The following is a 16,520-nucleotide window of genomic DNA, read 5'->3' as shown; positions in this document are numbered from 1 at the left end:
ACCGCGCCCGACTGGCCTGTTCTTTCTTTTGCAAGCTCTGATTAAACATGTATTAGGACCCATGGTGTTCCCCATGTGGTCTAAGAACCAGCAGCATCAGCATCACCTGGGGGCCTATTACAAAAGTAAATTCTTTACCCCAGGCCTACTGAATTAACATCTCTGTGGGTAAGACCAAGAATCTCTTTTTACCATGATCTCCTGGTGATTCTTAAGCACATTGAAGTTTGAGAAACACCCTACAGCTGAACTATTTCATTCTACTCTCTGTATCTCTTAACTTGTATCGTATTTGTTATAACTAATTCCTTACTGACTGCTGGGTAATTTATTTATTATAGATCTTTCAGTTCACCAGTTTTTTTCCATTGTCTAATCTTCTGTTTAATCTTTGGGTTTTATAGTTATATAAAATATATATTTATATATTAAGATTACACTTTACATTTTTATAAATTCTATCTGATTCTTTCTCAAATATGCCTATTTTTATATTCCTTATTCTGTGATTCCATGTTGTACTTTTAGTTTAATATAGTTATTTTATAATCACTATCTAATAATGCCAATATTTGAAGTCCTTGTAGCTTCATAATTCCAATATGTGAAGTCCTAATTATGCTGTTTGCTGTTGTTCTGCCTTTCATTCACAGCGTCTTGTTTCCTGGTGTGTTTAGTAATGTTATATTAACAGCTAGAGAGCCTTCACCCAGAATTTCCTTGTGTCAATTTTGGCAACAGGCATTTTTTAAAAAACCTCTCTCTTCACAGAGGGTATGGACCTTTAAGAGCCCCAGCTTTACGTAGCTATCTTTGGGTCCAAAGAGAATTGAGATACCTACATAAAGCTGGGGGTCTTGAAGTTCCGTACCCTCTGTGGACCCAAGAATTTATGTCCAAGACCTTGTTTTCTTTCCTCCCTTGCAGCTGAGGCTCTAGGTTTCTGGAATCTATTCTGGGCAAGCGTATGTCCTAGTTAACCTTCACTATCATAATGCTGCAAGCAAACCACTTCTAGGTTCAGTGTCATATATTAAAAAGCATTTGTTTTTTACGCATCTGGGTCCAGCTGATCTAGGCTAGGTTCATCGGGTCTTGGCTCCAAGCTATCGGTAAGATCTAGGTTGATCCCATGTGTTTCTCATCGTCCATGGAGCAGCAGCTACCTGAGGCATGTTCTTCCCATAATGAAAAGCAGGAGTACTAGGCAAGCCTTATATACGAGCGCACTGTAACTCTGTGTTTACACCGTATCTGCTAACATCAGTTGGCCAGAGGAAGTCACATGGCCCACACCCAGAGTCAAGAAGCAGAGGAGAAAGAAGCTGCTCCCATGAGGAGAAAGAAGCTGCTCCCATGGGGGTGCGAAGGGAGTAGATATTTACTGAACAGTAATCTAATCTACACGTTTATCTTCCTCTTTACTTCCCATTTGAGTTTCATATCCTTTTTCATGTTCAGTCCCTGGGTTTCCCTTCCTTTCCTTTGCCTTAAACTAGATCTTAATATGTTTTGGTATTTGTGGAATAAGAGTTTTTCAGAGAAATTTGTCCATCACATAACTAGAAGTGTGTGTTGTATGTAGAGATTACATAACAAAGCCGTTTCCAACTTTTGACTTCCTCTTTTTTTTTTTTTTTTTTTTGAGATGGAGTCTTGCTCTGTCACCCAGGCTAGAGTGCAGTGCCACGATCTTGGCTCACTGCCTCCCGAGTTCAAGTGATTCTCCTGCCTTAGCCTCCTGAGTAGCTGAGATTACAGGTGTACACCACCAAGCCCAGCTAATTTTTTTGTATTTTTAGTAGAGAAGGGGTTTCACCATGTTGGTCTGCCTGGTCTCGAACTCCGGACCTCAAATGATCCACCCACCTTAGCCTCCCAAAGTGCTAGGATTACGAGCATGAGCCACCATGCCCAGCCATGACTTCGTCTTTTTTTTACCACACTATAGCTGCCTTTTAAGTAAATGTCCTCCTGATAGAGTGTTTTTCAAACTGTTAGCCATGGCCACAGTAAAAACAAATACATTTTTCTGTCATACTCACTACACATATATGTAATTCACAAAATATTAATACTGACTAAGCGGGGTGCACTCTGATATTTTCTTTTTTTTGAACAAAACCTTTCTTTTTTTCTTTTTTTTTTTTTTGAGACAGTCTTGCTCTGTTGCCCAGGCTAGAGTGCAGGGGCGCAATCTCCGCTCACTGCAACCTCTGCCTCCCCAGTTCAAGTGACATTCAGCAACTCTCCGGCCTCAGCCTCCCAAGAAGCTGGGATTACAAGCATGAGCCACCACGCCCGGTTAACTTTGGTATTTTCAGTAGAGACAGAGTTTTACTATATTGGCCAGGCTAGTCTCGAGCTCCTGGCCTCCAGCAGTCCACCCACCTCAACCTCCCAAGGTGCTGGGATTACAGGCGTGTGCCGCTGCACCCGACCAAAGTCTGACATTCTTAACAGATTTTATTATATTGACTGGCATGCTTTAAATTCATAAAAGCTTTGGAGAAATCATCAATTCCCAACCCCATAAAAAGTATTTTGAATGCAGAAAAAAAAATGGAAGTAATGATCTACACAGATACAAAGCATGCCTTAGTTCCTCCCATATCCCCAACTGCTATTCGGTGATAAAGAATTCTCAGAAAGTAGAGTGTTTTTAATACTCATCAAGTAGAATCTCACCAGTGTAAAGAACCAACAGCATTGATCTGGTGCCTCCGCTCACTCTTTGCAGACTATTTTTGGAATCCTAAGGTGTAATTATACATTTCACATGCATTTGTGAGATAAGATAAACATTATGTTTATATCCAACATGAGCCAGGCTTAAAGGTTTTCTAAAAACCATGTGTGGCACTAGAAACTTCATGCTGTATCAAGTCAGTATAAGTATCAAGCTACTGGACTCTATAATGAAATATTACAGATAAACATTTACTGAAAATCAATATAAAAATCTGGCCCAGACTGGGTGTGGTAGCTCACGCATGTAATCCCAGAACTTTGGGAAGCTGAGGCGGGTGGATCACCTGAGGTCAGGAGTTTCAGACCAGCCTGACCAACATGGCAAAACCCTGTCTCTACTAAAAATACAAAATTAGCCGTGTGTGGTGGCGGCCACCTGTAATCCCAGCTACTCGGGAGGCTGAGGCAGGAGAATTGCTTGAACCTAGGAGGTGGAGGTTGCAGTGAGCCGAGATCGTGCCATTGCTCTCCAGCCTGGGTGACAGAGTGAGACTCCATCTCAGACAACAACAACAAAATCTGGCCTAGAAAGACCAGGATGGAAATATGCAGTCTTCTTAAGATGGTCAAAAGTGTGTGTGTGTGTGTTTTTTTAATAAAATTTTTTAAAGCTCTATATAGTTTTAAGACAAGTATGTGTAAGATATGTGTGTGTATTATATGTGCTGACTTGATCATGACAACTCGCTAATTCTATTTTTTTTTTTTTTTTTGAGACAGAGTCTAGCTCTGTTGCCCAGGCTGGAGTGCAGTGGTGTGATCTCGGCTCACTGCAAGCTCTGCCTCCCGGGTTCACACCATTCTCCTGCCTCAGCCTCCTGAGTAGCTGGAACTACAGGCTCCCGCAACCACACCTGGCTAATTTTTTTGTATTTTAGGTAGAGACAGGGTTTCACTGTGTTAGCCAGGATGGCCTCAAACTCCTGACCTCATGATCTGCCCGCCTCGGCCTCCCAAAGTGCTGGGATTACAGGCGTGAGCCACCGTGCCTGGCTGACAACTCGCTGATTCTTATGAAGAATTAGGGATACACATCTTCAGCAATGCACATGAGAAATAAACTCTGAAAAAGACAATTTCTTGGGGTTAGAGAGGACCGTATTTTGGGAAGTACTTTAGAGAAACAGACAGTAAGTCTAGGATTATAGCTGAGAAGGACTGGAAGACTTCAGGAGATGCTTCAGCTTCTAGATTCTGAATGTTGAATAAATCATTGAAGTGTGATACCTACATTATCCTTTTGTTTGCAAAAAATTGAGTAGTAGCACATTTCTTTATCCTGAATAGCAGACATTCATTTTTTCAATTAGCTGTTTCTCATCCAAGGCATTAGGAAGATCTCTCTCTCTTGTTTCCAAGTACTAGCACTGGAATTCCTTGTAACTGCGGTTTATCTAGATTATGTAGCTCATTTCTCAAGGCTTCTATCTTTTCACAATCTGCAGCACCTGTTATGTAAACAATAGCATTGACTCCTCTGCAATACAGTTCCTACATGCTGCAAAATTGGGGTTGTCCTCCCCTGTCTCAGATTTTTTTTTTTTTTTTTTTTTTTTTGAGATGGAGTCTCGCTCTGTCACCCAGGCTGCAGTGCAGTAGTGCGATCTTGGCTCACTGCAACCTCCGCCTCCCAGGTTCAAGCGCTTCTCTGCCTCAGCCTCCTGAATAGCTGGGACTACAGGCGCGTGCCACTACGCCCAGCAATTTTTTATATTTTTAGTAGAGATGGGGTTTCACCATCTTGGCCAGGCTGGTCTTGAACTCCTGACCTCGTGATCCACCCATCTGGGCCTCCCAAAGTGCTGGGATTACAGGCGTAAGCCACCGCACCCAGTCATGTCCCAGATCTTTACTGTGATGTTACCTTTAGTTACTTTCCTCATGTCGAAGCTCACTGTGGGTATCATGTTTTCACTAAATTGACCTGACGCAGTGATATTCACGAAAGTGGTCTTGGCCCAAGTCCTGCAGCCCCGCAAGCATCAGTTCTATCTCCTGCTTCCAAAAGAGCAAACTGAACTAGCACAGCAGGCAGGAGATGCACACCAGCATGACGACCACTGGGAGAGAGGATGAATGGGAGGGCTAGCAAGCAGAGGCGAGGATGACTTCCACACAAGCCAGCCTCAACCTGGACCACCCAACAGCTCCTCGGGACCCCGATGCAACACAGGTGGACACAGGCAGGTGGCAGCAGCCCTGATAGTTTCTATTTCATTTTTTAAATGCTGGTCATGACACTAAACTGGTTTGACAATCTAACAATGAGGCCAAACCTTCAGTTTGGAATACACTGACCTAGTGAACTCCTTTCATCATTTTCCCTTCCCTGTTATTAATCTTATCTCTTTGCAAGGGAGAATAAACTCCTTGACCTGTTTTTACATCCAGCTCATTATGAACTTCTCTGTGGTCTGTGATCTCAGGTCAGCCTTTGGTACTATCTAGTTCCTTTCTATAAACCAAACATGTATTGAGCCCGGCTCTGGCACATACAACCCAGTGTTGGGCACCAGCAAACATGCAGGTAGGTTAGTACCCAGTTCATAAAGAAATGACATCAAGAGGCTTCAGCCTAGACAAGTACTTGGCCAAAGGGTGACCCAGCTGTGAAGTGCACTAAGCCCCTTGGAGGCCATGAGATGGTCAGTGAAGGCTGCACAGAGGACAGATCTGAGCAGGGAAAGAGAGCAAGCAGGGAAAGATGTCAGGAGGTGTTTGCAACTTATCTCAGCAGAAGTCGGGAGCCACTGATGGTTTTTGAGCCAGATAGTGATAAAACCAGATGAAGGTTTTGGGAAAGTTAGTGCAACAAGTCCATTCAGCATTCATCCAACACACCCGTACTAAGCACCTTCTATATTTTGGGCACTGTTTAGGCATTCTAGGTGCGTCAGTTAACAAAACAGACAATACCTCTGCCTCATGCATTTATATTCCAGCTGCAGGGTTGGGGGTTGAGGAAGTCAAGCTTATATTACTAACAAGCCACATAGTGTGTGGAAGATGAGAATGCGAAAGAGATAGGTAAAGGAGATTGGGAGTGCCGTGCGTGGGGATGCATCATGTAAGGTGCCTGGAGTCTGGGAGACCAGTCGGGATGATAGGGTGTGGGGATGAGACCTGAGCTCCAGCAGTGGCGGCGGGAAGGACAGAGGGGCAGAAAGGCAGGGTTCAGCCTCATGCTCCTCTGTTCTCATCTCCTTTCAGAAACACAATGCACAACATCCGTGGCAACAAGCAGGCCCAGGCAACAGGCCATGAACCTCCAGGGGAAGATTCTCCACAGAGTGGGGAGCCTCAGAGGGAGGAGCAGCCCTTGGCCTCTGACCCCAGCACCCCAGGTGAGCCTTTGTCCAGGGCTGAGCTGCCTTCAGGGACCAGCTCCTCACGGCTGGCACAAGAGCCTTCTTTCCTTCCAGCGAACCAGCATTTGTGTGTTTGTGTGTGTCTTAGTTGGCTTGGGCTACTTACTAAAACACCATAGACTGTGTGGTTTAAATAACAGACATTTATTTCTCACAGTTGTGTGGAGGCTGGGTGGTCCAAGATCAAGGTGCCGGCAGATTCAGTGTCTGGTGAGGGCTCCCTTCCTGGTTTGCACATGGCCGCCTTCTCACTGTGTGCTCACGTGGCTGAAAGAGCTCTGGTCTCTGCTGCTTCTTCTAAGGGTACTGATCTTATCAGGGGCTCCACCCTCATGACATTAAATCTGATCACCTCCCAAGGGCCCCACCTCTTAATACCACCACTCTACTAAAAATACAAAAATTAGCTGGGCATGGTGGCCAGTGCCTATAATTCCAGTTACTCAGGAGGCTGAGGCAGGAGAACTACTTGAACCTGGGAGGCAGTGGTTGCAGTGAGTCGAGATTGCACCACGGCACTCCAACCTGGGTGACAGAAGTGAGACTCTGTCTCAAACATAACCAAAAACAAATGTACACGTGTGATAAAGTGACATAGACCTACGCACACATGTTGTACCAACACCGGTTTCCTAGAATTGATAGTGTACTATAGCTGTGTAAGATGTCACCATCGGGGGAAGCTTGGTGAAGAGTACTTGAGACATGTCTGCACTATCTTTGCAACTTCCTATGAGTCTATAATTTTTTCAGAGTAAAAAGTTAAAATAAGGCTGGGCATGGTGGCTCATGCTTGTAATCCCAGCACTTTGGGAGGCCAAGGCTGGAGGATTGCTTGAGCCCAGGAGTTCAAGGCGAGCCTGGGCAACACAGGGAGACCCTGTCTTTACAAAAAAAAATTAAAAAATTAGCTGATCATGATGCGAGCCTGTAGTCCCAGCTACTTGGGGTGCTCAGGTGGGAGGATCACTTGAGTCAGGGAGGTCGAGGCTGCAGCGAGTCATGATCATGCCTGGGTGACAGAGTGAGATGCTATCTCAAAAAAAAAAAAAGAAGAAGAAGAAAAGAAAAAGCACCCTTTGGAGGACTCAGTGCCTGTCAAAGCCCCAGAGAGCATAACAAGCAGTCCAAGGGAAGGCCAGTGCTATATCGGATCAATCATCATCATTATAACGCTAGCAGTTACTTTGTGCCAGTGCTGCAGTAAGCATTTTTTTTTTTTGGTAATAACTTTATTAAGATATATTCATATACTATACAATTCACCCATTTAAAATGTGTAATTCAGTGGCTTTCTGTATATCCACAAAATTATGCAACCGTCACTATAATCAATTTTAGAACATTTTCATTACCCCAAAAAGAAACCTGCACTCTTAGTCATCAACCATAATCCCCACTGCCCCATAACACTAGGTGGCCACAACCTTTCTTTCTCTATGGCTGTGCCTGTTTTGGAGATCTGCTGTGAGTAGAATATACCATGGAATATACCATGCTGTGACTGGCTTCTTTGACTTAGCAGAATCTTTTCAAGTTTTATCCGTGTGTACCAAGCACTTTACCTACATTGACCTATTTAATTCTTACAGCAACTGGAACTGTGTGTATTGTTGTTATCCTCATTCAATAAATAAGGAAACTGAGGCATGGAAGGGTGGAGTGACTTGCTCACGGCCACAGAGTGAGTGACAGAACAAAATCTAATATATAAAGCAGATAAAAGCAGAGTTGAGGCCTGAGTGGGAGTCTGGACTCCTCCTCTGCTCCTCTTACTCCACCTTCCCCTCCCAGTCAGTCCTTGAGGCACTCCCATGAAATCCAGGGCACTGATTGAACGCCGCTGTCTTAGGCCTCATTTTCTCTAATTATAAACTGGGCACTGTGAGGCCTGCCCTGCCTTTCCTCAGAGTTGGTGCACAGTCGTGTATCAAAGGGCAGCAGTGCTACAGGGAGCCTCCCTGCTCCCCTAGACCCCATAACAGGAAGGAGAAAGAGGTACTACATATTTCTGAGCTCTGCGGGCTGCCTTGTACCCACTGTAGCCTGATTTCTCTTCGATCTGGAACAAGACTGTTCTGGTTTTGCACTCAGCAAGGCACTGTTGTTTTGTTTGTTTTGAGTCAGAGTCTCGCTCTGTTGCCCAGGCTGGAGTGCACTGGCATGATCTCGGCTCACTACAGCCCCTGCCTCCTGGGTTCAAGCGATTTCTGGCTAATTTTTGTATTTTTAGTGGAAATGAGGTTTCACGATATTGGCCAGGGTGGTCTCAAACTCCTGACTTCACATGATCTACCCGCCTCGGCCTCCCAAAGTGCTAGGATTACAGGCGTGAGCCACTGCGCCTGGCCGATCTAGGTACTGTTTTTGCACTCAGTGTCTGGTTCCTGTCACCTACTGGAGTAACTCGTTATCTGTTCAAGACTGTTTGGCCAGCCCTTGGCCTGGTCTCATGCTATCTCATTTGGCCTATCCCCAAAGCCCTGTGTGTCCCCTATCCTGGGATCCCATACCACATTCTTATTTTCAATACCTTTAACACTTTAGTCCCAAAAAATAGGTAATCGTTTACTAAAATGCATACTCATACAAATGAGTGATTTGGGTTAGGAGATTTAGATAGGATCAATTTATGATCCTACAAAATATCTGACGGTAGGCAGTAAATGTGGCTTTAAGCTCAACAGCCAAGGCAAAGAGGGAAATGCAAGCAGCTAGATTATTTCCAGTGTCCATAAGACTAAAAACATATTTTCTTATAAGAAGCAAAGCTTTTCTTGGAAGTTCCTAGGGCTGAAGGGAATTTCTTCTGCTGGGGACTCATAACAGGCATGATGTATATATCCCATGTGAACAAGCTTCTCAAGGGCCCTTGACCACATAATCAGGTCATTAAATGTCCCTTGATGCAGGCTGATGGCAGAGACCAGAAGCACAGCTGGGTCAGGGCAGGACAAGGCAACCCAAGGGAATGATTCTCTGATGTTGGGTTTGATGTAAGAATAAAATTTTAATGACTTGAAAACAGTGGGTGACAAACATTTTTTGTAAAGAGCCAGATAGTAACGATTTGAGGCTTTGTGGGCCATAGGGTTTCTGTTTTAAGCACTCAGTTCTGCCTTTGAGGAGTAAACACAGCAATAGACAGCACATAAACAAATGGGCATGGCTGTGTTCTAATAAAGCTTTATTTATAAAAGCAGGCTGTGGGCTGGATTTGGCCTGTGAACCATAGGTTGTCACCCAGGAGATAAAAGGGCTATGCATCCTTGAGACAATCAGCTGTGGGGGGAATATGTCTCTTAACTTAGCTTGGAATAAGAAGAATCAAGTTAAATGTTTGAGCTATTCTCTGGAGCAAGAATGCAGAGTACAGGCATTCATTCTGTGTTCCTATTATCAGACAGATTTGTGTGCTTTGAAAATCTCCTAGCACATAGAGGTGGGATCCTGAAATAAGGAACAGAACATCCTGCCAGGGCTTGTGCCCGAGGAGAAAGTAACTTGGCAAACACCAGCAGGATGGCATGAGAGACCCATCCAGGCTGGGCAGGATCTGAAGGAAGGAGACAGGCACAGTTTAGTAGATGGGCCAGCACAGTGCAATAGCATTCATGTAGGCCAGTGGTTCTCACAGTCTAACCCCTGGACAAGCTGTGTCAGCATCACCTAGGAACTTTTTAGAAGTGCAAATTCTCAAGCCCTGCCCCAGACCTATTAAATTCAGAGCTCTGAAATTAGGGCCCAACCATCCGCATTTGAACAAGCCCTCCAGGTGCTTCTAAAGCAAACTCAGGTTTGAGAACTGCTGATGTCATCCATCATAACTTCTGCGTTTCTCCTCTTGAGCAGGGAGAGAGCCAGAGGATTCTCCAAAGCCAGGACCCAAGTCTTCTCTGACCATCAGTTTTGTTCAGAAAGCCAAGCGCCAGAACAACACCTTCCCATTCTTTTCTGAAGGAATCACATGGAACCGAACTGCCCAGGAGAAAGTGGCAGCCTTGGAGCAACAGGTTCTGATGCTCACTAAGGAGCTGAAGTCTCAGAAGGTGAGGTCTGGTCCCAGAGAGGCCCAGGTTCCAGTGGACCCCTCCAGTTCCTGGAGCCTTTCAAACAAACTAGATGGGATGCAGTAGCCCTGCTGGGCACCAGCAGGTGTGGTCTTTAAAGGCCAGCAGGCACTAGCTCTGGTGTTTAAAGGCCAAACTGCGGAAGGTTGAAATATGCTGTTGATTACTCAAGAACCTAATGTCACTCAAAGCAAGTCACAAAAGGGCACCAAGGGCAGGTATCTCTGGAGATCTACTCTAATAACTGTCTCTTGGACCCCTCCTGGAGGGCATGCATGGTCTCACCCCCTACCCAGAAAATGACAATATTTAGAGGCAGGTGATCTGGATCTAAGGTCATGGGAGAAGCTGTCGATAGAACTGGGGGGAAGCTTTGACCTGGCAGCTGATATCCGGGCACAGATATCTGAATGACTGTCACGAGACTGTCACAGGAGAAAGCAAACAAGCAGCATGTGTGTGGCCCAGTGCTAAGCCAGGACCAACACAGAACAGTGACAGGAATATCTGGGCTTAATATGAGAGTTACAAAAGGGAAGAGCTATATAGTCATTGTAGAAAACAGATCTCACACACACAGACATTAAAACTACTCCAAAATCCTACATCCCAGAGAGCAAATGGTATTAAAAGCCAGGGGCTACCTTATGAAGTAGTGAGAGTCCCAGGGCGGGGATGTGAGGGGGTTTCAGCTCCGGGCGGGAGCCCCTCTTTAGAGTGATAAAAGTGACTAAGGCAGTTACATAAATCCCAAGGGTGGGGCCTGGTGGGGCCTGGTAGGGCCTGTGGTGGTAGTGGCGGGCTCCACCGAGGGCCTAGACTGCTTTTCCTCCAGAAGAAGGCCTCAGCTTTTGTGTTTGAACTTTGGCTGCTTGGAGGCCCTTTCTGCTTTGTGTCCCAGTCCTGACTCCAGAGGACTTAGGCTGGGGAGGTGGGGCTTATGCCCTATTACCTTCTGAATATTTCTTATCACTTGTACATTTCTTTTCTTTTCTGCCCTGTTTTGGGGGGAAGAAATCTAGAAAAAATGCTCTCCCTATACCTGGTTTGGCCCCTCGTCTGCCTTTTCTGCCCCTAAGCAGTGACCACTGTCAGCAGGCTGGAGTGCAATGGTGCAGTCTTGGCTCACTGCAACCTCCACCTCCTGGGTTCAAGCAATTCTCCTGCCTCAGCCGCCCAAGTAGCTGGGATTACAAGTGCCTGCCACCATGCCCAGCTAATTTTTTTTTTTTTTTTTTTTGTATTTTTATTAGAGACTAGGTTTCACCATGTTGCAAGGCTGGTTTCGAACTCCTGACCTCAAGTGATCTGCCCGCCTCAGCCTCCCAAAGTGCTGGGATTACAGACGTGAGCCACCGTGCCCGGCCAGGAGTTACACTTAATGAAGCAACTGGTGATTAGAGATTAGAGTTCTCAAAGGAGGGGGCTCATTTATTCATATGTTCTTAACTCATGTGTTTATTCACCAAATCTTTATTAAGGGCCTGTTATGTGCATGTAGTGTTCCAGGTGCTGGGAAAGAACAATGAGCAAAAGGCACAGGCTCTGCCCTTATAGGGCTTGCATTTCATGGCAGAGACAGACATTAAACAAAGCAACACCCAATGTGTAGTTATACCACGTGAAGTCCCGTCTGCTGCTGCTTAGCAGCCCAGCTTTCTTTTCCTCCTGTCATCATGGTGCTCCTGTTGTGAGGCTGCTGGACACTCCTGAGAGCTGAGAGGGCGTGAAACAGAGCCATAGCAGCTACTCAATCCCTGGACTGGTAGAGCTTAAATCGCAAACCCAAACCTGGAAAGAAAAAGAAATCCTGAATATATGGGCAACCTCCCTTGACACAGTCTTTCTTTCTAATACATTACAAATTGTCAGATGAAGTAGAAAGGCCCCGGGAGACCTAGATTTCATGAAAGTTTGCCCCTGATTGCTCTGCATCTCTGGGGGACTCGTCATTCTTCAAAAAATAAAGGCAAGATTCTTGGCAATTAATAAGGGTTGCCCAGGCTATTGACAACTCCCATATATTCATAGGGAAATTGTCAGGAGGAAGTTGTTGACGTATTGAAGAATCTGGATTTTTTTTTCACCAGGTAACCTTCCACCAGACCTCAACTTTGTGTCCTGGGACAGATGGTCAAAAGGAGAATGAGTTGTGATTTATTTAGTTTATCTATTTATTGTGCAATATGAGTGGATTTGTGTGTTCTTCAACCCATTCCACAAATGCACTTCAGTCTTCAGGATGATTCAAAGCACCGGCCTTTAAATAAGACAGCACAGGCTCAAATTCTGGCCCTAAGAAGTTTCTTAACCTCTCTAAGCCTGTTTCCTCTTCTGTAAATGCAGTTACAGCCATGTTTACTGGAGAGACCTGTGCCCAGATTCATAAAGCCCAGTACCTGGCACCCAGCAGCTGCCCAACAGATGCAGGCTCTGGTTGTTCTGGCAATTACTGCAGCCCTCCTTACCTTCCATGTTGATCTCTTCCTGCCCTACAAGCAGCGAGGTGCCCTGCTGAGGGGCTCTGAGATGAGGCGGGAAGTGAGAGCCCATCAGTGCGTCCAGGAAATGTGCCGTGGGGCCATCGCAGTGATCAGGGAACTTCGGTCTTTATTCCACATTAGGAAGGGAGGAACAGCAGTCCTGTCCTCTAGAGTTTCAACTATAGCCCAGATACTGAAACCAAAGAGGTGAGACAGAAAAAGCCAGCACAACTTCTGGATGCCCAGTGGTGCCCCCAGGCACTCAGAATACTGCTGGGAGAGCCGCTGTGCATCTGAGACCCTCATTAGAGTCCCATCCATCAGCTGGGAAGATAGGCACCTGGACTCTCAGGAGCTACCCCTGCGAGGTACCTTCCTGCGTTTCTTTAGTGGGAAGGCACCTCCTGTCTACCTCAAGCTTCAGGATGACATGGGAATTCGGCGTCTTATCCTGGCTCACCTGGCCATTGCCAATGGCTTTAGTGACTCTTTAGGACTTTCTATCTCAAACACTGTGAGATGCTCTTGAGAGCACACTGGGGACAAATCCCTGCCCTTGGGCACCTCACCGTCTAGTAGGGCACCTCACTTCTCTAGTAAGAGAAGATGTGAACACGGGAACTGCTGGTATGAAGCACGGCCCCAGGACTGTGCTGAGCCTTCCCATGTGTTTTCTCTGTCCTTACAATAGTTGTCATCCCCTTTCTCTGAAAAGGAAACTGAGGTTCTGAGAGCGTCTGCATGCTCAGGGTCTCCCAGAGGCTGAGCCAGCATTTGAGGAGCTCAGAGGAGTTGGGTGACTTGCCCATGCTCAGGCAGCTGGAAAAGCCAGGATGGGGGCCCTAACCTCCTTCTCCAGGTCTAGAGGCTGGGCTGCCTCCTCTCCTCCATAATCTCTTGGTGAGTCCCAGTATGAGACACAAGCACCAAAACTGCTCTTGAGAAAAAAATGAATGCACTCCCTGTATACCCCCTGGTGTCATATCAAACCACGGGGCGACTCCAATACCCATTAAGCCATTATCTGTCCCCACACCTGCAGCACTGGCCCCACAAGAGGTTTGGGCTCTAGGAGATAGCACCAGATGGCTGATTGGCCGGGGACTGACCCTTGGAGTTGACAGAACTACACCCAGCCTGAAGACCGTCTGCTCTGGCAGATGGAAGGCTGTTGTCTGTGGTGATGTTGGCCATCTGTTGGTGGCTGGGAATGATGAACCCCTCTGGAACCCTGCCTGCGGCCCTCTGGGGCCACCTTAGTTCAATCAGGATTACTGGGTAAAGGAACGTAATTTTTTAGCAAACTTGGTGGGGCAACGTGCAGCCTCTTACTTTCCTAGAACTCCAGCCAAAAACTTCAGAGGACATGAAAGAGGGCTGGGAGGTACCTTGGGCGGGTCAGCTTGGGAAGGGACACTTGGCACTTTCTCTCTCATGCTAGAGGCAGTTCTGAGTGGAGGAGGAACCGTTAGCCCCACTCATGAGAAAGCAGAGGTTCAGTGAAGAGGCCCCTTGAGCCACCCTCCTGAGAGTCACCTCATTAGATACACCCCCACGGATCCAGAATGGGAACCAAGGCCTGTGCAACTCCAAAGCCCATGCCCCTTCATCTGACCCCTGTAGGGCCCACCACTGATGAAAGTAGCAATGCTCTAAAAAGATAAAGGGTTATTTTTTAAAGATGATTTATTGACTTTTAAAAATTTAAATAAAATAACAACTTAAGACCAGGTATAAAAATCTGAGATGAACCAAACAACTCGATTGAGAGATATTAAAAGTACTACTTGGGCCGTGCATGGTGGCTCATGCCTATAATGCCAGCACTTTGGGAGGCTAAGGTGGGAGGATCTCTTGAGCCTAAGAGTTCAAGACCACCCCGAACAATGTAGGGAGACCCTGTTTCTACAGAAAATAAACTAATTAGCTGGGCATTGTGGTGCATGCCTCCCAGCTTCCAGGGAGACTGAGGCAAGAGAATCACTTGAGCCCAGGAGGTTGAGGCTGCAGTGAGCCGTGATTGCACCGCTATACTCCAGCCTGGGCAACAGAGTGAGACCCTGTTTCAAAAGAAAAAAGAAAAAAAAAAAAAAAGCTTAATTTCATCAACCCCTCTATTTTTAAGAATTGGTCCTAAGACATTGCTTATAATCCAGACTTTAGGTTTCCTGAATTCATGACATTCTCACTCCTCATCTTACAGGTCCTACTGAGGCTCCCTCCCTCTGCCCTGGTTCCTTTCTTTCAAGCCTATTTTATTCTGGTACAAGAATTCTGGGGGTGGGAGGAGAGCCTCCTGGGCTGTTGTCTTGGTCTTAGCTTCTGGTAGCCAAATGCGTGAAGGAGACAGCTAGATGTAATGAAATGAGCTTTGGAGTCAACTCCCCAAAACTGAGGGAAAGATACCCACCTGGTTCTGCTCCTAGGGCAAGTCTGAACAATGATGTCTGTTGGTTATTTTACTGGGCAGTCATCCAAGGTAATCTCCAAGTCTCAGCTGAAGCAGAAAATGGCCTAGGCTCCCAGTTATCCTGGAGCCACAGGAATGTTAATCTCTCTCCACTGAGCCCTGAGAAGCTGACTTCTTCATTCTGAACATTCCAAACATTCCCTTTTGGTTTGCAATCACTGTGCTGTCCTCACCCCACCTTCCTGCCACACCCCAGGGCTCCCACAGCTCCATGGTAGTTCTTTCCTTCCTCCAGGTCTTTACTGGGGCTGTGGCTTGGCCACATTCAGAGGGCTGTCCCCACCCTCATCTCCCACCTGCTGCTTGGCCATCTCTGGCCCTTCTCATTCTTCATGGTTTCATTTAAATGCTCTGGACTGGTATTCCCCGCAACCTCCACCCCAGACAGAAGTCATTTCCTTTCCCACAAACACCCTTGTTCCCCTGACTTGCAGTAGATCATTCCACTGAGGTGGGTCATGTTCATTCCCACCAGCCTTTGCAGTCCTTGGAGGTGGGAACTCTCACCAGTCCCTCTCTGGGCCACAGCACCTGGCTCAGGGCCTGGCCTGGCACCCAGTGGTGCTTGGTAAAGGTTGGACAGATGGATGGGCGTGTGAAAGGAAAAAAGAGAACCTGAGAAAGGATGGTCACTAGTCCTAAGGTTTCAGAAGATGCAAGCTAAGGTGGTCTTGTCATTAGCTTCTCCAAAAAAGTCATGGTTTCTGGCCGTTCTCCTCTAATATAGAATTGTTCTTAGCAAATAAGCCTATGCAGCCAATCCATTTGTTTTAATACTTTGGTGTGATATAGTTGACATGTCTCTAGGAAACCATGTTTTTCCAAATGAGAAGCACAGAGCAGGGCAGTGTTGCCTGAAAGTCATACCTACCTGGTATGAGGTCCACGTGGGCCTGGCTGCTGATGTCTTGATCCTAGCCCAGAATGAATTCACATCCCTGCTTTAGGACAGATAGGCCTGAGTCCAGGCATGGCCCTCCCTGGGGACATTACAGGCTTAAAGGCACAGGGAGCTGAGCAGACCTTGAGTTCCTGTGTGAATCAGTTGACCCTGCTGAAGAATAAATCAAGCTCTGTTGTTTCTGAACTTTCTAGAGTTCCTTCCACCAGCTTTGCAGGCATCAGCTGGTGGGCTGGAGGGAACTAGGCACAAATGGGTTGAATGAGGCCCTCTGTGCGTGGCTTTACATGGGGATTGCCAGTGTATTTCCTCTTTAATGTTGCCTCAACTTGATTGGTAGTGACTAGATGCTATATTGAGAAGGATTCTGAGGCCTCAACTAGGCTGTGCAGGAAGAAGTATGGGAGATGAACTAATAATGTCTGCCACAGGGATGATGAGGGAAGAGTAATGCCACATAGCTGCCACCCCTGGTTT

At 46.3% G+C, this 16,520-nt stretch overlaps 1 protein-coding gene and 1 pseudogene across 2 annotated transcripts in view; one reads left to right on the top strand and one right to left on the bottom strand.

Moving 5' to 3' along the window:
• The window catches only part of TBC1D2 (TBC1 domain family member 2), a 61,299-nt gene that overhangs the window by 21,646 nt on the left and 23,133 nt on the right, over positions 1 to 16,520 (top strand). For both annotated transcript variants that reach the window (XM_007968616.3, XM_007968617.3), the window contains 2 exons: positions 5,962 to 6,095; positions 9,972 to 10,168. In XM_007968616.3, coding sequence (XP_007966807.3) covers positions 5,962 to 6,095; positions 9,972 to 10,168 — 331 coding nt within the window. The remainder of the gene's footprint in view (positions 1 to 5,961; positions 6,096 to 9,971; positions 10,169 to 16,520) is intronic.
• Positions 3,932 to 4,634, bottom strand: LOC103219147 (ADP-ribosylation factor-like protein 8B pseudogene; annotated as a pseudogene).

This window comes from Chlorocebus sabaeus, chromosome 12, assembly GCF_047675955.1.
Source record: "Chlorocebus sabaeus isolate Y175 chromosome 12, mChlSab1.0.hap1, whole genome shotgun sequence".
Taxonomy (NCBI): Eukaryota; Metazoa; Chordata; class Mammalia; order Primates; family Cercopithecidae; genus Chlorocebus; species Chlorocebus sabaeus.
This window is presented reverse-complemented; position numbering and strand designations above follow the sequence as displayed.